Source organism: Artibeus jamaicensis, unplaced genomic scaffold (genome assembly GCF_021234435.1).
Source record: "Artibeus jamaicensis isolate MK-2021 breed Jamaican fruit bat unplaced genomic scaffold, CSHL_Jam_final contig_834, whole genome shotgun sequence".
In the NCBI taxonomy this organism is placed as follows: domain Eukaryota; kingdom Metazoa; phylum Chordata; class Mammalia; order Chiroptera; family Phyllostomidae; genus Artibeus; species Artibeus jamaicensis.
Window position 1 is genome coordinate 144,572 of NW_026521981.1, and position 22,757 is coordinate 167,328.

Below are 22,757 nucleotides of genomic sequence, written 5' to 3' on the forward strand. Positions count from 1 at the left end.
TTAGCAATCTTTTTCTTTCTGAATATGGCATCAACTAATGTTCACTGAGGTTTTATCTGTATAATTTGGCACTTTCCTGTCCAGAGTATTTATTCCTGTAATTCTCATTTTACTGTTATGTATTCTTACTTATTGCTATCTATTTTTTATATTGAAGTATAATTGACAGATGTACCACCTCATGACTTGATATATGTATATATTGATAAATGATCAGCACAATGAGTTTAGTTAACATCACAGTTACATTTTTTTCCTTGTAAGAACTTTTAAGATCTACTTTCTTAGCAACTACTCTCTATATTAAAGTTTAAAATTTCTAGAGAATTAAGGAACAACTGAAAAATTAAGATACATATTTTAATCGTGTAAATATTTACTTTTTGTTTTATTATTTGCCAATGATATAATTAAGCCCTTTCCCTCAAAATACGTATGGCTCTATTAGGCAGGCTTTCTTTGTGGGGAATAAAGGGAGGTCCTGCTGGGTATGTTTGGTCCTAATTAGCCCTGCTTCTGTCACATCCCTCCAACACAGCTCGGCTGGGTGGCCATGTTGTCCTGTGGCTTCTGTTTTTATTTTCTTTTCCTCCACTTTGTTGGAATCCCAAGAAGAAGTCCATGATCTTTCTCAAATCACACATTTAAGAATTTACATTTCTAGTTTGCAAGCCTTTTAGTTCTAGCATTCCTTCACCAAGTGTACCAAGTGCTTGAAGTTTATCTCTGCAGCCTGCACCGCGTTCAAACTTGCTTCTTGATAGAAAGAATGCTCTCCTTTAAGCTTTCAACAGAAGTGCATTATTTGAATTTGAGAAAGATTTAGAAAATAACTGTTTTAACTTATTTAAAAGAAAATGCTCTCAACTTGTTCAATGTAATGACCACTTTAATTAAGTACTCTGAAGTAGTTTCTATGTAATTATTGATATTTTGGAATGCTAAAGTCTCATTAAAACATAATTTGTGTCAGGAAAAGTCAAATGTTATTTTCAAATAGTGATTTTTAATACTAATAATGTTTTATAAGATAAATTTTATCATAATGAAAACAAATAATATCTTTTAAAAGAGACCTTTAAAATGTTTTAAAATTGTTTAATTATCTACACTTCTATTTCGATTTAGGTGACAATCGTACTTGGTCCAGCTAAGCAGTTGAACATCACAGAACATGCCTAATCATTGTGTGTTTTTGTGTTTTCCTCATTGTTGGATTTTTTCTTATTCCAGATAAAAAATATAAGTAAACTGGCAGAAGTTTCCAAAAACAGTACCTTACAGTTAAGTGAGAATCTGAGGAATATGAAAAACCAAAGTGAATCTGAAGAAGAAAAAATGAAACTTTTCATCAAAACACTGAAAAAGTTTTTGTCAGGTAAATTTTTTAATATTAGAACTACTTTTTGTTTCCTTTTTAAAAATGTATACTCAAACATCACAACCAATTCCAAATTACATTGATTGGAAATGACATTTCTAAATTATTAAAATAATATACCCCTTGATTTAAAATTTCTTAATGAAATAAAATATTAACTCTGTACCCCCCAAATGAGATTAATTTAGTAATAAATACTAGAATTTAGTCAAAAGAATAAACTTGGTGTTTAAAATTATTTGCTAGAAGAGGAAAAGTTCAACATGATGCCTATATCAGATTCCCTCTTGTTAGGATTTTATAATTTTCTCTGTTGATGGAATATATAAATGAAGGTATGCCAAATTTTGGTTAGTGTATCAAACATCAGTGAGGTAGCATCTCAAATATTGGTTATTAAATATTATTGACTATTTCCCAAGTCTCATATTGCTCTCTCTGACTGGCCAAAAAGAACTATTTAATTCATTATTATTATAAATTATTTTACTTACGAACTTATTCCTTATTATAAGGAATTATATTATATTATAAGGAATGCCTAAATTTGGGAGAGACTTATTTTAAACTCCAGAGAATTATTAGTTAAGATAAAAATCAAATAATACAGCTGGAAATTAACATGGAGTCTTATTCTCAAATGATTCAGTTTGGATACAACATTATCAAGAGTTATTTTCAGGAGGCATTATTTTTCATAGTCATCTTCCAAAATCAACAATTTAACACTCTGCACATGAATTAACTGACAGTTGGGATGTCTGTTACCTTCTGTGCAGTCACTTCATTAATCTGTTTAATATTTATAAGAGATCCCTGTGGCCAAACAAGTATTTTTTCCATCTCAATAATTCTAGAAATTGTATTAGCAGCTTCTGGCCCTGATTTTCATGGTAAGAAAAAAATTGGGCAGTAAACAGGATTAATAAAAATGACCAAAATAATCAGTAAAAATGAATGGAGTTGGGATCAGCCTACTAGACATTTTTGTTTGTTCAAAAGCAAATTTTCAATGACTTAGGAAGTGGTTGGAGGAGGAACACTTTGGCTATTTCTGCACATACCAGCCTATGTGGCACAAATGAAAACTGCCGGACCACTTGTGTGAAATGGTGCCGCAGGTCCCAAGCCCTGGAAATGGTTCAGAAAGCAGATTCTTGCTTTCCACTTAGTTCACTGGGTCATAGGGTTTATTCCACAGTAGTCCTGTTTCTTGTTGCTACTGAATAAATTTCTAATAAAATTTTCACTTTAATTAACCTAAAAAATTGAAAAATAATGTGCCCCGATTGTTAAAGCAAAAATTAGACTAGGCAAAGAGAAAAATCCTATTCTCTGGTCAGATCCCAAGACCCTGGGTGACCAGGAAGCAGTGCCTTTCACCACCCATTTCTCACTTTTCCTTGCTATAAAGCCCAAATAAAGCCATCAGTAGAATGTATGGTGGCCCCACTATTCAGTTCTCCTTGGACCATTTTAATATTTTCCTTGTGATCTGAATTCCTTATGAACTAAGTTATGAGTCATTTCTCTTGAATTTGAACTTATGATCTCATAATAAATGCCAATAAATGTGTGATGACTGAATATGTGCTTAAGTGTAAATCATGTTTTATTAGAATATTTTACAAAGAGAGTTACTATTTATAAAAAGCCAACTCCCTGATTGCATTTAAAATAAGATTTTAATGGATTCATAAAAATGCTTTTCACACTTTTTCAAATATATTACAGGAAGTAAAATATTGTCTTATAGAAAACAAAATGGCTAAAGCAAAAATGCTTACAAAAAAATATACATACTTGTGTCATGCTGCTTAAATGCAAAAAAAACATCTGTGGCTTTCACTGCCTCCTGATCAAAGTCCAAGTTACTTCTGGGACTTCTGTGATTGGCTCCCAGCATTTCCAAAATTCCACTCCTCCAATTTTAGAAGCCCTGCTCTCCCACCAAGAGTGAGTTGTGAACTGTTTCTCGTGAGCTTTCATTTTTGCGGTTCCCTCATCTTAGAATGCCTTCCATCCCTTCCCTCTCCCCACGTCTTCACAAGCTTCATCTGTGCTGTCCTCCAAGGCCCAGTTTAAATGTCTTTTCAAAATTCTTCCTGAAGTATTTCCTGCTCCCTCTGGATCCCACATCATTTTGTCTTGTATTCATCTCTTCTGCTCTTATATGACTAGTTTTTATGTAGAATAACTTATACTTCCCCACTGATAGCAAACCCCTTGAGGATCAGATCTGCGTCTAATTAATCTCTAACTATCCCCCTTGTGCCTCAATAAGGAGCCAGTGATGCAAAGTTGTTACCCCAAACACTAACAATCCACCTTCCACTCTAGTTCTCAAAGAGGGCCAATTTTATTTTTCTGAATAGTAGAGCATAGATGTATATAACAGTTTTTTTAAGTATATTATATTGATTATGCTACTACAGTTGTCCTATTTTTTTCTCCTCTTTATCCCACCCTGCCCAGCATTCTCCTCCCCTTAGTTCATGTCCCTAAGTTGTACGTGTAAGTTATTTGGCTTTTACATTTCCTATACTATTCTTAACATCCCCTGTCTATTTTGTACCTACCTATTATTCTTCTTATTACCTGTACCTTTTCCCCATTCTACCCCCATCCTCACCCCACTGATAACCCTCCATGTGATCTCCATTTCTGTGAATCTGTTCTTGTTCCAGTTGTTTGCTTAGTTTGTTTTTTTCTTTAGGTTTGGTTATTGATAGTTGTGAGTTTGTTGTCATTTTAGAATTCATAATTTTGATCTTCTTTTTCTTAAATAAGTCCCTTTAACATTTCATGTAATAAGGCTTTGATGATGATGAACTCCTTTAACTTTACCTTGTCTGGGCAGCATTTTATCTGCCACTCTAAATGATAGCTTTAGTGGAGAGAGTAATTCTGGATGTAGGTCCTTCTTTTTCATGACTTTGAATTCTTCTTACCAGACCCTTCTTGTCTGCAAGGTTTCTTTTGGGAAATCAGCTGATAGGCTTATGGGAACTCCTTTGTAGGTAACTATCTTATTTTCTCTCACAGCTTTTAAGACTCTCCTTTTCTTTAATCTTGGGTAATGTAATTGCGATGTGCCTTAGTGTGTGCTTCCTTGGGTCCAACTTCTTTGGGACTCTCTGAGCATCATGCACTTGTATGTCTGTCTCTTCATAAAAGCTAATGAAATTTTTCTTCATCATTATTTTTTTCAAATACGTTTTTAATTTATTGCTGTTGTTCTTCTCCTTCTGGCACTCCTATGATTCAGATGTTGGGATGTTTAAAGTTGTCCCAGGGGTTCCTAAGCCTCTCCTCATTTTTCTGAATTCTTGTTTCTTCATTCTTTTCTGATTGAATGTTTATTTCTTCCTTTTGTTTCAAATTGTTGATTTGAATCCCAGTTTCCTTCCCTTTACTGTTGGTTCCCTATATATTTTTCTTTATTTCACTTTGGATAGCCTTCACTTCTTCCCTTATTTTGCATTCATACTCAGTCATTTCTATGAGCATCCTGATTACCAGTATTTTGAACTCTGCATCTGATAGGCTGGCTATCTCCTCGTCATTAAGTTCTTTTTCTGGAGTTTTATCTGCTCTTTCATTTGGGTCATATTTCTTTGTCTCTCTATTCCTGTTATGTTGTAAGGGGAGGAGACTTAGGTATTCGCCAGGGTAGGGTAATCCACTTTGCTGTATTGTGGTGCTATATGTGGGGGAGGAACCAGAGAGAGAACAATGACACTTGCTCGGCTCTTGCCCACCTTCCGTCACTTCCCCCACTACCCACAAGCCAATTGGGCTCTTCTGGTGCTTATTCCCAGGTAAGAAGGTTTGTGTACATTCTAGGATCCTGTGGGCTCCTCCAACAGACTCTCCTGTGAGACTGGCAGTTTCTCTCACCATCACAACCTCCAAAGATTTTTACAGACAGAGGTTTTAAGCTTTTAGTTTCCCTTGTTGGAACATTGGGTTTTGCAGTATGTCTAGCTCCCCAGTTGTTCCTCCCTGTTTATCAGAATGCTAATGTCAGACTACCCAGTCCACCAGCTGCCACTTTGCTGCTGGTCCTCTCCTCTCCGGCTGTCATCTGCATCCCTCCCGTTCAGTCTAGATGAATGTTTCTTCTTTAACTCCTTGGTTGTCAGATTTCCATACAATTAAATTTTCTGACAGTTCTTGTGGGGTTTTGTATTTAAGCTGGTTGTTACCCTTCTTTTGACTGTGTGAGGGAGCAAACTGTGTCTACCTACACCTCCATCTTGGCCAGTTTCTTTATATGTTATTCACATGTATTTTCTTTATATGTTCTTTAACATATGTGTTATGTTATAACAGTTTCTTTATATGTTACTCGCATGTACTTTACTCTGTATTGTCACATTTTCTTCCCACAATAGGCCTTCGAGTAGTGGCATCAGATATAATTACCTATTTATGCAAATGAGCAAAAATTGTGAGCCTTCTTAATGACATGGAGGATTAGAATTAAGTTTTCTTGGGTCTGAACCCAATGCTTCTCCATTGTCTCATTCATTGTGTTTGAATCTTAATGACAGGCACGCATCTAAACATTTTAACTGCTTTTGACTCAGTGTCCATAATAGTCAATTTTTGCTAGGACATTTTGGAGAACATAAGCAATATTCAAAGTCAGAAGTTTTGCTAACAAGCATTCGTGCAGCATGTGTTTAGCCCTACATTAGCAATGTTTCTTTCTGAGCAAAGGGTAAACGAAGCATGAAGAAGAATCTATGTGCCATATACAATCTATTTTAGGGACACACAATCAAATGCAAGTGTGGTTGACTTAGAGTTCATCGTCGCTATACTTAAAAGATACAGGATTTGATAAGGAGATATAATGACTTAAAACCCACCTTTTTATTTAAGAGGAAAATGTGCCTCCAGAGGACATAGAAAAGGTTGCAAATCATGTACTTGACATCCGCCTGCCAATAACATCACAAAACTTAACCCATGAACTTGACAAAATACAGAAATTTATGCAACTTGGTGAGAACTACAGGACAGATGAGGACAAGCTAAATAAAGCAGCAGATGAAGCACAGAAGATTTTGGTGAAGGCAAAAGCAGCTGAGTAAGTACCATACTAATATTCTCATCTTGCTCAAATGGGCCAGCTGCTAAAAGGCCATCTAAAAAATATTTGCATTCAGATGAAATTACCTTCCAATAATTTGGTGCCCAAACTGAGGATTAAGCTCTCTATAGAGGAGTCCAAGGAAACTGAGAGATCAGGAGGCACTGTGTGAGGATCTTTGCTTCCCATTTTCCTTAGATGCAAAGGCCTTCCCAGCAGTCTGTTACCTCTTCATAACAATATACACCAATAAATGCCATGTACTAATTATATGCCAATGTTTTAACATATAGTGGGAATATCAGAGTATTTTTCCCTTCTTGTCTTCCTATTTTTGTAACTTCTAAATTTACAATGATAAGCAGTACTTTGCATATTTAAATTTTAAACAAGATTATAATAAAAAGACATGGTGTGGACTTAGCCAAGCAAAAAGAAAAAGGTATAGTGCTGTTTTATGCACATGGGGTGCTGTGGGCCAGGGTCACAGGGTCGGTGGATGGTGGGAACATCACCAGCATCTACCACCATCTGGATGCTCTGCAGACTAGAGACCTGAGCTTCCCTCACTATCTCATGATCTGCTTCTATAAATTAAGTGTACCAGACTCAGCTGTAAGGCCAACTCCTTTTTTATATTTTAATATTTAAAACTAGGAACATCAATAGGGTCAGCAGGAAATCTCTGTACCGTCCTCTCAATTTTTCTACAAACCTAAAACTGCCCTTAAAAGTAAAGTCTTCTCCTTTTCTAAAATTTTTTTTTTTTAAGAGAGAAATTACCACTGGGAGGAGAGAGGTTGGGTTGGATAAGAAAGGGGAAGTTTTGTAATTTAGCTATTTTGCTCTGGGCACAAGCATTTCTAATTATTCTTCTGCAAAGGTATGTTTGATAGTTCACTTACTTGGTGCATTCTTCCAAAGGTGGTTGTGAGCCCATAAATCTAAGTAGCTGGTGAATGTTGACTTGAGGTGAGCTCATTTCTATAAAATCGCCTATCACTTGGAATGCTTGTGATTTTAACCTCTGACTGGGCCCCTGGGCAGCTGGAATGTCAGTGAAGCTTAAACAAACCTGTATAAACACAGCCTGAAAATGCAGGGCCTTTAGTTCTCTCTGCTCCCTGTGGAGCCTCTTGACTCTCTCACCTCCACTCCAATAAGGATTCAGAAACTGTTGCTTAAGTTTGAGAAATTACAGAACTGGAATTGACTGCAGATAGCTGTTTGTTCAAAGCTTGGCAGTTATATCCCCCAAACCTTTCTGCTTATGACAAATTAAGAAGAGACGAGACCTGTATCCTCGATGTCTGTATCTGGTGAAACCTTTCTGCACATGCGTAGATGCCGGTGTTTATTGGCATTGTAGATGCCTGTTTCTCAAAATGAAGACTTCAGCATTTTGTCTTACTTCAGAGTTTATAAATAATTCAGTGAATATTTTGGTTGAGTCCAATGAGTTCTCAAGATGAAATAAATGAATAATTGCATATTTATCTGATCTGATGTGTTAATATTTTACCTTAGAAAAGCAGCAAAGGTTCTATCAAATCTTGACAAAACGTTGAACAAGTTGCAACAAATTCAAGTCACTCATGGACGGGCAAATTCTACCACCACACAGCTGACTGCTGAGATAACAAAAATGAAAAAGAATGTCTTGCAGGTATTCCTCTCTTTTCTTTGAAGCTAACCTGAAATTGGTTTTGAGTATGGAGACAGCCCAGTTTTTACACATGCCAGTGTCATGCTTGCTCTACCTGTCTGGTGGGATTATTGTAAGACTAAAATGAGCTCTCCCAGCCTCATTTCATGTCATTGTTGACCAATCCTGGGGTTAAAGCACGTGCTACTGCAGCTTATAAATGAGAAAACAAAAACTCGGGGAGGTTAAGTGATTTGCCTAAGGCCACACAGATGATTAAAAGTAGATCTGAGGTCAGAGTTGACCCCTTTTGATACCAGAGAGAGTAATAGACTCTTTAAAGCTCACAAAGCAAAGAAATAAAGTTAATTGTTGCCAGGTGTTTGTAACTAAATGTGCATAAAATCTCATCTGAGTATCCTAAGACTGAAAGAATATCCTACCTAAAAGAAAGTGTTACATCCAGAGTTTGAAGGGAGCAAGACCACCGACCATGTACCACACGTGGTGGATCCGGGAAAGGAGGCCTGGCAGTTGGAGGACAGGTCAGAACCTAGTCCCAGGGTGTGTGAAGTCTCTTTCTCCAAGCTCCATCCCTGGCATAGCCCCTTCCTCACAGATTGCAAGTTATTCAGCTGTGTTTTATAGCTCCAAATGCACATTCCTGAAGAGAAGCAGAGAGCAGCAGGAGGAAGTGCACCAGGAAATCAAAGGGTTGCATATGGAGAGGCTGCATACATAGGGTCGCAAACGAATTAAGGCCTCCAGGTTTTCCTCCTTCTGGGCATCTTCTCTGAAACAGGGGTTGACAAAATATAGCCCCTGGGCCAAATAGGGACACTGACTGTTTCTGCCCCTAAAGTCACAGTTTTCTTGGAATTCAGCCACATATTATCTACGACTATTTTCATGCTACAGTGGCAGAGTTGTAGAGTTGCAATAGAAACTTTATGGATTAGAAAGTGTAAAACATTTACTATCAGACCCATTACAAAAAAAGTTGCAGATTCCTGCTCTAGAGAAATTGTAACATATGCTCAAAGGCACAGGGAGGGACTTCAGTTTCTAAAAGGTGGTGGACCAGTAGCCCCAATGAACCCTCCTAGCAGGAAAATAAAAATCAAAATGTTAGATGGGACATTTAAAAAAGTTTTAAATGCATAGCTAAATCAGTAAGAAACAGAGGAAATGCTCAGACACCAAAAGGACAGGAAAGCATGAATCCAGAGAGGAAATTAAGCATGACCCTGAAGGCAGAGGGCATCTGCTAATCTCAGGTGTATTGGAGCTGTTAGTTTAATGGTCACCATGCATAATGGGCAGAAAATGAAGCAAGCAGGGAATGAGACTGCTGTATAGAGCTGAGACATCAAGAGGCAAAATCTTCAGTGAAATGTTAAACCATGACACACACACAGATAGAAAGACAGAAGCAGAGAGAAAAGAGAGACAAAGAGAAAGAGAGGGACCCTTGCCTCTTGCCTCCGGTGGAGGGGGAAAGTCTTCACTAAGAACTGCTAACCACAAGGTAGCTCTCATACCTAGGGCGAGGATTCATACCTACCCGGGTGGCACCAAAAACCCGAAGCTAAAAATTTCGTTTAAAATAGTCCTGGGTTGGTAGTGAACTCAGATGGCTGGCAGAGGCAGACAGAAAATCCCTTCCAAAGAAATGCACCCTAAAACCAAGTTTCAGAGAATTTGCCCAAAACATATAAGGGAACAAACTACCTTAAACAAGACAGAAAACAACAGAAGCAAAATTTGACAGACTGCAGCTATTTCTATTATTGTATATTGAATATAAAGTAAGAACATTTACTTAAGAAAGTAAAAAGACATTATGACTAAAAAATTAAGACAAGAGATAACAAGTGACAATTTAGATATGAGAAATATTTAAATAGGATTTCTAGCTATGACAGATATAGTCATTAATATTTGTAAGAAGGAAAATTAGAAGCTACCTGCATCAACAGGAAATTAGAAAATAGAAATAGAGTAAAATAATGATATATTTGAATAAAGATAGAAGTAGGCAATCCTGTATATCATCAGGAATACCTCATGGGGACACAGTGAAAAGCACAGAGAAGAACATGAAGTGACAAGTGACTCAGGGTAGTGGCTGTCTCTAAGGGGAGAGGGGAGGCCCTATGGGCAGCAGTTCATTGAGGAACTCAGCTCGTTGGCCACACTTTATTCTTAAACTGGCCAATGGGTATATGAGGGTGTATCATATTTTCTTTTGAGCCTACTCTATGTCTGAAGTATTTTATCATAACATTTTCCTTTTGTAAATGGAACAGAGCAATCAAAGGGATGAGATTCCTTCCCTTTACATCTAGCTTCTTTTCTGAGGGGTAATTACATCATTTATTTCCTTGTTTGTTTCTTGTTACATAAAGAGACTTTCTCCTCTCTGGTCTTTACATTAATAACAGACTGAAAATCAAGCCAAGGAGACTAAGAGTGAACTGGACGCAGCAGAGCAGCAGTCAGCTCTGGAAGAGGAACTCTCCCAGCTGCAGATCAAGTTACAAAGGAATCAAGAGCAAGCCATCCTTGCGGAAGCTCAGGCTGAATCAGCCCGAGGCCAGGCTGGGGGCCTTGAGGAGGTCATTAGTCCTACCGCTGTTACTGAGACCAAATCATGCTCTTTGAAAGCCAATCCTCTAACCCCAGATTTCTGTGCCATTTCTCAGCATTTCCTGTGGTGCTGGGCCATGCTCAGTGGTGTGTATTCGTAGGGAATCCCCATGGGCATGAAGCTGGAGAGGGCTGCCTCTGGGGAAGGCAGAAGCCCTCTGGACAAAGCGCATCAGATTGTTCACACCCCATCTATTCATCTCCTAGTCAAATCTTTCCCGAACTTCCAAACTCTCACAGTCTATGTCACTGTATTTGCCCTTTAATCAAATCATATAACATATAAAGAAAACAAGAATTGAAAGTCGCCTGCCAGAGAATAAATCAAGTTGCAAAAATCTACTAACTAAACATTAACAGAGTTAATGTTCTATGGAACAGAGTTAAACAGTTGTGGAAAGTGGCCCATTAATTTATTTTTTTAAGTATATTTTATTGATTATGCTATTACAGTTTTCCCAATTTTCCCTCTTTATCCCTCCTCCACCCTGCACCCCCCAACCCTCCAGCATTCCCCCCGCTTAGTTCATGTCCATGGGTTGTACATATAAGTTCTTTGAATTCTCTGTTTCCTATACCATTTTTATCTCTCCAATCTATTTTTATGCCTACCAATTATGCTTCTTATTCCCTGTACCTTTTCCTCCCTATTCCTCCCCCCACCACCGAAAACCTTCCATGTGATGTCCATTTCTCTGATTCTGTTACTGTTTTTGTTGTTTGCTTAGTTTTTGCTTTCATTATTTTTCTTTTTCTTTTTTAAGTTCATTTGTTGATAGCTGTGAGTGTGTTTTCACTTTACTATTTGTAATTTTGATCTTTTTCAAGTTCTTAGATCAGTCCCTTTAACATTTCATATAATAAGGGCTTGGTGATGAGCTCTTTTAACTTGACCTTATCCGGGAAGCACTTTTTCTGTCCTTCCATTCTAAATGATAACTTTTCTGGATAGAGTAATCTTGGATGTAGGTCCTTGCCTTTCATGAGTTCAGATAATTCTTTCCAGCCCCTTGCCTGTAAGGTTTCTTTTGAGAAATCAGCTGAGAGTCTTATGGGAGCTCCTTTGTAAGTAACTCTCTCCTTTCCTCTTGCTGCTTTTAAGATTCTCTCCTTATCTTAAATCTTGGGTAACTTAATGATGATATGCCTTGGTATGTTCCTCTTTGGGTCAAACTTCTTTGGAACTCTCTGAGCTTCCTGGACTCCCTAGAAGTCTATTTCCTTTGCCAGATCGAGGAAGCTTTTCTTCATTATTTGTTCAAATAAGCTTTCAATTTCTTGCTGCTGTTTTTCTTCTTCTGGCACCCCTATAATCTGGATATTGGGACATTGCAGGCTGTTCCAGAGGTTCGTAAGTCTCTCTTCATTTTTTAAATTCTTGTTTCTTCATTCTATTCTGGTTGGATGCTTATTTCTTTCTTTTGTTCCAAATTGTTGATTTGAGTCTTGGTTTCCTTCCTGTCATTGTTGGTTCCCTGAATATTTTGCTTTATTTCATTTTGGGTATATTTCATTTGCTCTTCCATTTTGCAACCAAGCTCAATCAATTCTGTGAACATTTTGATCACCAGGGCTTTAAATTTCCATCAGATAGGTTAGCTACCTCCTCATTGCTTAGTGCTCTTTCTGGAGTTTTGCTCTTTCATTTGGGCCATATTTCTTTTTCTCCATGACCTGTTAAGTTCTAAGGGGGCAGGGCCTTAGGTTTTCACCAGGGCAGGGCAACCCTCTTTGCCTCCAGGCAGCACTGCCTGTGGGAGAGGGGCCAGAGAGGGAACTGTGCAGCTCGTCTGCTCAGCTCTAGTGCACTTTCCAAACTGTGTGAGACTGGGAGTTCCTCCCACTGCAGCCACCCCCACCACAGTCCACTGTCAGCTCTGAGCGTCAGTTTCCTGTGGAGCCAGCCCCACCCACACAGTCCTGGCCTCACCAAGCTCTCTCTCAGCCCCCCCACCTCATGGCGGCTCTTACCAGTCTGGTCGGTCTGGTTGACTGTTTCATTCCTTGGTTGTTGCAGTTCCATGCAGTTTGATTTTCTGGTGCTTATTGATTTTAGATTGGTTGTTATCCACCTTTTGGTTGTGCAAGTAAGCAAAGGGTTTCTACCTACACCTCCATCTTGGCCGGAACACTTGCCCATTAGTTTGGATTGCTGAAAGAATTTAGCAACTCATTTACTTAGCAGGATCATTTTGGTTAGTAGCAGTAATATGTTAGCTTAAACAAAAGAAAAATGTTAAACTGTCTTTACAATTGACCTATTATCTTGCTTCTAATCCTTCATGTGCTGGATAAAGTTTCCACTGATGTGGAATTTGAGAACATTTTCAATGTTTCTAACAGAGTTTAAGAAAGTGTTCTCTGTCCACCACCCTCTTCCCATTTCCATATTCCATATTCCATAAAGGTCTGGCCTTTATTCCTCTGTTTAACACCCAAAGTTGTCAACAATACAGGCACCAAAGATTCTGTCAGGGGACTCTGACTGCAGAATCCCCCTAAGCTGCCATGGATGAGAATAAATCTACCAAGACATGATCTGCTTGAGGCGGAAAGGTGGCTGATCTTGTGGGGGCGACTACTTTCTCAAGTTCCCCCCCAGTGCCACAGACACGCATGAATGAGTAAATATGGCTGAGACATGCTGGATCTGTTTGGGGATGGAGGCGTGGGCTGTGGCCAGTTTCTCCAGGGAGAAAGAGGCCCCGGTCACCCTCTTCCATAGCATTTTACTGGGTTGTAATACACAGGAATACAAGGCGGCAAGGATCAAATAGTAGATAACATTACAAAGAGATCTGAGGGCTTCAGAGTCAGTGTCTGTCAGGAAGAGAGTTGCAGAAACTTTGGGAGACATACCCATTTCCTCTTGGACCTTTATCATATGAATGAAAGCACTCTTAGCAGAGCAGATTTCACAGGATTATCAGCAAGTCTTTGTGGTGCCAGATTTTTCTCCAGGCCAGGCAAGGAGCTGCACCTCTCCCCATCAGGTATTCAGGCTTAAGAGGATTAGAGCCAGGGAGTGCTTCTCCCAGAGTACCTGGGGACTCAGGCTTTGACAAAGCTGGGGGGCGAGAGTCCATTGCTCTCTGTTGCAGCCCCCTGAGTCCTTCCATGAAGGCCTCCCAGGTGATCCAGTCTGGCTTAGGTTGCCCCCGCTGTGAGGGGTCTTACCTGTCATTGACTTCCGACCAAGCTCTGGGGGCAGGGAGAGGAAACTGAGGCATCGTTTGCTACCAGAGACAGGCTTTGTCTCCTGCAGCTGGCATTCCAAAGGTCGGCTGGCATTCCAAAGGTCATCTCTTGCCCTTAGCCATAAGGGGTAGAGATACAATTCCTAAAACTAGGCAGAGCGGTCTACAACATGATCTCTCAAAGGAGAAGGGCCCAGAGCCTTTTCCTCAATGGGCTCTTATTGGGTTCAATTTGCACAGGAATACAGGTAAAGCTCATCAGTCAAACAATAGATAACACTGAAAGAATTATGAGGGCTTATTCTGAGTGAGGGTTAGTTAGCTACAGGGCCATAAAACTTTGGGAAAAAAAACTCATTTCATGCTGGGACCCTTATCAGAAAAGTGAGGGCATTCTTAGCAAAGCAGGTTTCACAAGATTTTGTGCATTCTTCCTTAGACCTGATCACCCTGGGGAACTGCCCATTCCTGCCCAGGGCTTAGACATTTTCCCCAGGGCTCACCGCCCTCCAGCATTGTTTCAGGCTTAAGTCAGGCAGGGGAAGTAAGGCAGCCAAGAGACTAGGAGACTTCTTGCAGACAGAATTATGTCAAAGCCAAGGGATGAGGGTCCATCACTCCTTTTCTATAGTCCCCAAATCCTTCCCTGAGGTCCCCTTTGAAAACACGCCTGTCTTAGGTAATTTCTTCCTAGAGGAATCTTACCCATCATTGGCTAACTAGTCATCTCCCCAGGGCCAAGCAGAGTGAAGTAAAGGGAGCAGAGGTGGCTCTCCTGCCAGGAAGATAAGCTTTGTCTCCTTAGTGGCTTCTGGTCCCAAGGTCTCTCACTCAGCTTTAGCCATGGGGGAGGTTACAGCTTCTGAAACCAGGCAGGGAGGTTCCCAACAGATTTCCATTCTAATTCTGAGGAAGATCTTCATACTAACACTTCTACTTTCCTTCCTGCCTCCTTTTCTACCTCATTTCTCTCTCACCTTTTTGCCAACCCAGTAATGTATCCTCACTGCTTCTGAATCTTCACACCTCACTTTGTCCTTCATCTTGCACTTGCAACTGTTCCCTCAACTGGAGATTCGTCTGGGGCAGGATGGCATCATTCTGTCCTCTGTATCTCTTACCTTAGCATAGTTTAGGACAAACAGTAGATACCTCATAAATAATTGCATTAAAATGGAGTAATGATTGATATTTTGTAACAAAGTTTTATTTTTAATTAATTAATGCTGAGATTGTTTTCAACCTGAAAAAATGCAAATAAGAGCCCTGGTGGATCTATCAGAGTAATTCAAGCATGTTGACTAGATTAAGGTTTCCTCATACTCCTTTCATGAACAGTATCAGACAAATATCATGTGTGTACACGTGCTTTATAAGTATTTTCTGATGAAGGGGGTATTGCTCTGTTACAGGAGTTTGTTGAGCTAAAGAATCAATATGCTGCTCTTCAACATAAGACAAGTGCAACAGGACTGACAAAGGAAACAATTGCAAAAGTGAATCAGCTAAAAGATGCAGCAGAGAAATTGGCTGGAGATACAGCCGACAAGATAAGAAGAATAACAGGTATTTCTTCTCTTTTCCAACTTTACTGAGGTATAATTGACAAATAGAATTGTATATAAACTGTACAATGTGTGGATTTGCTAGACGTGTACATTGTGAAATATTACCATAACTAAGTTAAGACATCTATCAACTCACATGATTCCTACCTTCTCCTTTTCTACCTTTGAGAATGCTCGAGATCCACTCACATGCACGATACAATATTACTATCATCAGCACCCTACTGTGCATTAGATCCTCAGAACTTACTCATCTGACCCTTTGACCAGCATCTCCTCATTTCACCCACCCCCACCCCCAGCCCTGGCAGCCACTATTCTCCACGATCTGTTTCTGTGAGTTCAACTCTTTTTTTCTTCTAATGAGTGAGATCATATAGTATTCGTCCTTTTCTGTCTGGCTTATTTCACTTACTATAATGCCCTCCAGGTTTATCCATGTTGCAAATGGCTAAAATATATATATATATATATATATATATATATATATATATATATATATATACACACACACACACATAAAATATGATAATGTATATTATACATGTATTATATATACAACATAACTTTCTTTATCCATCTGTCTATTGACAGACATGCAGGCTGTCCCCATACCTTGTACATGGTGAACAATGCTGCACTGAACATGGGGTGCAGCTATCTCTTCATGACACAGATTTAGTTTTCTTTTCATAAACAGTCAAAAGTGAGATTGCTGGATGATATGATAGCTTTATCTACTCTTTTACCCACTTCATCAGTTTGACAATAATACTGTCATCCTCCACCAGGAGGTAGAATTTGAATTTATCATTGGCACAGTTTAACCACATGAGTCCACTGAGGAGAAAGGAGGAATTGCATTTGTACGTTGGGGACTGCAAAGTAACAGGCCTCTTGCATGGTTTTCCTTAAAAGGGTATTAATTAGCATCCACTCTGTTCTGCGTTAATCAGAACAAACTGAGATTTACCTTTGGTCACCTTGAAACACCCTTGTCTTAACCCAGTGGTTCTTACCCAGGGGTGATTTTATTCCCTCCCCTGGGGACAAAAACCTCTGAAGACATTTCTGCTTGTCACAGCTAGGGAGCACAACTAGCATCTAGTGACTGGAGGCCAAGGGTGTTGCTAAACATCCCATCATGAACAGGATATCCACCCTCTCCCCAGGACAAACGATTATTCTGCCCAAAGTCCCAGTGGTACTGAGGCTGAGAAACCCTGGCATGACCTGCGCTGCCTGTTTTCTCCTTTGTGCAAATCACTCCTTCGGAGACAGTATAATCTATCTCCGAGCAAGGTCTGTGGGTAGCAATCCAGAAGGAACCATATTCTGGACAAGGATTTTTATCAAAATGGGGATGTTAACACAAAGTGTGCACACATAGAATGCGTATAGTCAGAAAGTTCACTGGGTTTTTGCTTTACACAACTAACGCTCATGATTTTTCCAGGCCTTCACCAAGTCATCCTTAACTACCTCCAAATCAACAAGAAATATCAAACAATGGGTGTCTAGGTTTACGTTTGGTTGTATGTATTGTTTCCCAAAATTGTAAAATAATCATATTCCTTTGTAATATAAGTAACTCTGAAAAATTTTAAATTACCCAAATTCCTCACTTATAAATGCTTCTTTGTTATAAAGCAAGTTTTTGGCTGTACAACCATTCGTATCCTCGGCATCACATGAAAATGCAGCACTAATGTGGGCCCATGCAAAGGAAATACATGCCAATGGTCACCACTAATTATCTCTGGGAATGGGGAGAGTGAGAGCAAAACACACTTCTTACATTTATACAATTGTTTAAAAGTAGTGACCTTGTGGGGTTTTTTCATTTTCAATATTTTTCCTAATAATTTTAAAAAGGAGATACTAGGAAAGATTAAAAAGGACAGATATAAAGTTTTTGTTTTTTAACCTTATACTTGGCTACATAGGCCAGTGAAAATCAGTTTCCATTATTCCCAGACCTAGATCCTTTTTCTATAAGAGCAAAACCACGGGAAGAATATTTTCTGTAGACTTTATATCAGGGTCTAAATTGTTTCCACTTCTCCCCAGAGATTAAAGCTTTCACAGTCTTGAATTAGGTTGGGAGAGAAGTTTAAGTTCGGGGACTTCTCAGAGAGGTCTCAGATAACGCATTCCATTTTTCCTCTTTTCATGTTAAGGCTGTTTTCACAACTCAACAAATAGGAAAAACAGACATTGGTTTGGCCGTCTCCCTGACTCTGCCACTTGCAAAGGGGCTGAACCACAAGAGCTGTGCTCTGTTCCCATCTCTTAGGAAGAAATGCATGTGAAATCCTAGAATACAGCCCTTACTTACCTTGGCAGAATCAAAGTTAAGAAAGTCAAGAGTGGGCTTCACTCTGCAGCCAGGGCCCCTCCACAGAGCTTTCTCAGTCAGGGTCTCAGAAAGAAATTGAAAGTGCACTTGGATGTAATTCTGGGTCATGTGTTTATGAGCAGAGCTATCTCAGTTACCTACCCAAGTAGCTGCATTTGGTGGTGGGCCAGCTGGCAGGCCTGCCAGGGGCTGGGCTTGGCTGAGAAGCTGGCCCTCTCTCTCTCTCCGAGTGGTCTTTCACCCCAGGCTGCTTTGCAGCATGCTCGTTTGAGGGTTCTGCAAGAATAAGCACTGAAGCTCCAAGGCCCTTGAAGTCCTGCAACATCATTTCTTCCACTTTCTATTGGTTGAAATAATTTGCAAAACCAGACCTGGTCTGGGGGGGAAAGGATGAATAGTCTCCACTTCTTGATGGGAGAGACTACCAAGAATGCACAGGAATTAAAGGACACAAACAAGGATCTGGAGGTTCTGGGTGACAGAAGCTGTGAGAAGCCTGCGGGAGCAGGGACAGCTGGCCTGTGAACACTGGCGTGGAAGAGGCCCCGCCTGCAGGAGCTGGAGCTGAGATGTAAGAACTGACAGAACCTGCTCCTCAACAGGGCAGCATCCACTCTCTCTCCCTGCCCTCCCCACCGCTTCTCAGTGGAGAGGGACAGCCAGAGGTCAGGGAGCCAGGTGATGTCATCCACGAAGGCCAGCTTTCCAGGACACACGGTGGGGTGGAGAATGGATCTGACAGGACAAAGCTCTGGAAAGAGAACAGGTTCACCAAGTCTCCCTGTCAGGATTTATAAAGCCCATGCCAGAGTTTCTGTGCAGAGGGCCCAGGCTCCAGCTGTGGCCACCACATGATTTTACATGAGAAAAATAAAGTGAATTAAGCCTGTAAAATTTTTTAAAATAAATAAAAATTAACCAGCACAATCTTGTTAACTTATGTAGTAGAAACATAGGGGTCTTGTCTTCTTTTTAGAAACATACTTCCAATCCTGAATCCCCTTTTCAATCCCAAATGACCTGCATTTGAAAGTCTCTAGTGACAAAATGCTCACTGCCTCCCACAGCAGCTCTTTACTCTTTGAACAGCTATGACTACTAGAAACTCTTTCTATTCAGACAAAATCTTCATGGGGCTTTCACCTGCTGGTTTCATTCTGTTTCCTCAGACTGGCCAAATAATAATAATGATAATAACAACACCAACAACAACAACAGCCAAAACAAGAACGAAAATCCCCACACACTTACTCTGCTTTTCTGGCCCTCAAATACTTAAAAATAGCCATACCACATGCCCTGAATGTTCTCTCCTTTATATGAAAATCGGCAGTTAGTTCAATTTTTGTTCAGAGGACTGATTCCGGTTTCTACACAATTCAAACACATGCTGCATGGTAGTGTGACAGTTGCCCAAACCAAATGAGTGTCCGGGTGTGGCCTAAGGGAGTGCAGGGAACATGGGCCTTCCATCTTCCAGAGGTTTCACTTCAACCTAAAGCCAGTTTCTTTTCTAAAGGCCGCCTCACTGTTAACTGTAGCTCATGGTACATCTCCTGTCCACTACTTGGTGGGCTCCTTATTACGGTTTAATAAAATCCCCAGATATGTGTTAATTGAAGAATGGATGGATGGATGGATGGATGTGGATGGACTGGAGTGAAGCCAGGAAAGGCACCCTTTGCTCTCACTCTACAAAGACTTCAATGTTAGCAGAGGAGAATGAAGTGAAAATATCAGTCCTTTTTACCAAAAGATTGGGAAACCCTAAAGTGAAAAACACATGTTACAAAGTAAACTTAAAATAGAAAGAAAAAACCTTTGGAAATACAGCACTTCACCAGATGCAGTCAAGGCTTGCCACCTGTCTTTTCACTTCTCTTAAATTCTAACTAGCTATAGATGCCTTAGTAAATGCCTTTAGATAGAAAATATTTTTTGGCAAAAATATCAATTTGTTTGCTCCAATTTACATAAAAGTCTTGGGAAGTTCTGATTAAAATAAATGTTTTATCTATTGAGTCAAAACACAAAACTAAAATATCTTTAAAAGACACAGAAAACCCTATGCTAGGTATCATGTGGGGAAGAATCTATCAAATAGAAATATATCATCCACTTTATTTATTTATTTATTTATTTATTTATTTATTTATAGATTTAGAAAAGAAGATCCAAGATTTGAATCTAAGTAGACAAGAAAAAGCTGATCAACTGAAACAGTTGGAAGATCAAGTCATTGCCATTAAAAATGAAATTGTTGAGCAAGAAAATAAATATACAACCTGTTAGGCAGAGTTCGAGTTCAAAGGCCTGTGCCTTCATGTCTCTGCTGCCGCCCTCCCCAGAGCCCTCTCCTTGCTGCACATCTGCTCAGTGTGGCCACCAAGTAGAACTGGGCCCAGGAAAAGCCACTTCATATGGAATGGAAAAGGGGAAGAAAAGCGCTAGACTCTGGTTTCAGAAATCTTTCCTCTTGCCTTTCATAACAAAAATAATTAGTTACGTATGACAAGTACAAATTTAACCAAGTATTCTATTTGCTAATAATTTCAGGCAAATGAACCTAGATGTTAAAATACATTGTCAGAGGCTGGGGGTGGTGGAGAAGGGGGAGTTACTAACCAACTGGCATAAAGATTCAGTTAAGCCAGATGAATAAATTCTAGGGGTCTGTGGTACATTATTATACGTACTGTTAACAATAGTATATTGTATACTTAAAAATGTATTAAAATGGTAGGTCTTGAGTTAAATGCTTTTCCAATGATAAAATAAAAATAAATGCATTTAAATTAAGTTAAAATAAATCCATTAATATGTCTAATACTAGAATGAAATAAATATGGATGATATATACTAGTGTTCCTGTATTTTGTTTTTATTTGGATTTGCTTTATCTGTAAAACTATTACTCTGGTCTGAATAAAATGTGTACAATTCAAAATTCTATACCCACTTTCCTACTCATTTATTGTCTCAACCAAGGGCTTCTATTTTCCCCAATAGTCAAAAACTAAATATTGAACTACTTTTCAAAATTTCTCTGCAAGCATTTCTGCTGTAAATCTTCTACTTATTTTTAAAAGACTAGCAATTATATCACTATTGTTTAGTGTAAAAAAATCAGATTGTCTTATTTCAAATGAGCTATGATTTCACTTTAACTTTTCTGCATATATGATATATAAGAGAGCACATTGCTTCTGCTTACTATCCTTCAGTAGGATTATTTTAAGGGAATTTGACCTCACATTTTAAAATAAGAAACAATATGCATCAACACTGGTGTATGAAGGAGGAAAAGTCAGTGAAACCACTTCTATTAAGGACTGATTCATAAAAGATGGATTTTAAAATTCAACAAAGGGGCCCTGGCTGGCATAGCTCAGTAGGTTGAGCGCGGGCCTGCAAACCACACGATCGCAGTTCAATTCCCAGTCAGGGCACATGCCTGGGTTGCAGGCCGGTTCCCTGCAGGGGATGCACGAAAGGCAACCACACATTGATATTTCTCTCCCTCTCTCCTTCCCTTCCTCTCTCAAAGATAAATAAATAAAATCTTAAAAAAAAAGGAAATTACTAAAAAAAATTCAACAAAGGGGCTTTAGGATTATATATTAATATTAAATTTCCTAAAATGTAGATTATTAAGGAAAATTGGCAGTTCCCCTGGAGATTCTGAAAAATAGAATGAAACTTTTCTATAGGAAGGATCACCCAGAAACCTCTTAAAGTGTATTATTGTAATGCTCCATGTATCCAGCACTCAGACTTGGGCACCCGCACCAGAATGGCACACAGAACGAACCAGGGGGTTGAAAATAAAACTGACGCAAAATCTTAGCTGTTTACTCTAATGTAGAGGGTGGAACATACTCCAGCTTTTCCACCAGGATACTGGCTTTCAACTTTGTACAAATGCAATGATTGTTTGCAATACCAACTTTCAGTTGCTCTACCTTTTCAGCCATCAGAGTCACAGGCCAGAGTGTGACAAGGGTTAAAGAGGGGAGAGTATCTGTCCTCTGACTGGGAGGCTATTGAGTTCAGAAGAAACAGAAAGTTCCTCAGCCATGAAGAAGGTACAGTAATCTGGGGGATCAAGGGCAAGGGCAAAATAAACCCATCCTCTCCATGGGCCTACAGGGATTGCAGTTCACTGAGGTGAAGAAGTATGTGATACACCTTGAAAAGATTGCAATTAAAAAGTGGTTAGACTTCTGGCCAAGATGGAGACATAGGTAGACACTCTGTGCCTCCTCACACAACCAAAAGAAGGACAACAATTTAAAAACAAGAAACAACCAAAACTGACAGAAAACCAAACTGTATGGAAGTCTGACAACCAAGAAGTTAAAGAAGACACATCCATCCATACCAGTAAAAGGAGCAAAGACAGGCAGTCCAGCAGAGAGGGCTTGTGGCAAAGTGGCAGCTGGTGGACCCAGCAAGGCAGCAGATTGTAGAGCAGGGAGCACGAGGCAGCAGTAAGTGGACCCGGTGAGGCAGCAGATTGCAGACTGGGCAGTCCCACATTCACACACAAATAAACCAGGAGGAACAACAAGGAAGCAAAACAGACCACACAACCCAGGGCCCCTGTATGGGAAAATAAAGCCTCAAATCACTGATTGAAAAAAAACCTGTGGGGGTTGAGGCAGTGAGAGGAACTCCCAGCCTCACAAGAGAATTCGCTGGAGAGACCCACAGGGTCCTAGAACATACACAAACACACGCATCCTGGAATCAGTACAAGAAGGGCCCACGTTGCTTGTGGGTAGTGGGAGAAGTGACTAAAATCCAGCAGAGAGTGGAGCAAGTGCCATTGTTCACACTCAGACCCCTCACACATAC

The 22,757-nt window shown here is 39.6% G+C and overlaps 1 protein-coding gene and 1 long non-coding RNA gene across 2 annotated transcripts in view; one reads left to right on the forward strand and one right to left on the reverse strand.

The window, feature by feature from the left end:
- The window catches only part of LOC128628560 (uncharacterized), a 46,900-nt gene extending 28,920 nt beyond the window's left edge, over positions 1-17,980 (reverse strand). Inside the window, exon 1 of the long non-coding RNA XR_008392980.1 lies at positions 17,880-17,980. This is a non-coding gene — a long non-coding RNA (uncharacterized LOC128628560). The remainder of the gene's footprint in view (positions 1-17,879) is intronic.
- Positions 1-20,633, forward strand: part of LAMB4 (laminin subunit beta 4) — a 128,566-nt gene extending 107,933 nt beyond the window's left edge. The window contains exons 30-35 of the mRNA XM_053673199.1: positions 1,234-1,378; positions 6,272-6,479; positions 8,010-8,148; positions 10,572-10,745; positions 15,386-15,539; positions 20,059-20,633. Of these exons, the coding sequence (XP_053529174.1) occupies positions 1,234-1,378; positions 6,272-6,479; positions 8,010-8,148; positions 10,572-10,745; positions 15,386-15,539; positions 20,059-20,192 (954 nt within the window). The 3' untranslated portion in view covers positions 20,193-20,633. The remainder of the gene's footprint in view (positions 1-1,233; positions 1,379-6,271; positions 6,480-8,009; positions 8,149-10,571; positions 10,746-15,385; positions 15,540-20,058) is intronic.
- The last annotated feature ends 2,124 nt before the right edge of the window (positions 20,634-22,757 follow it).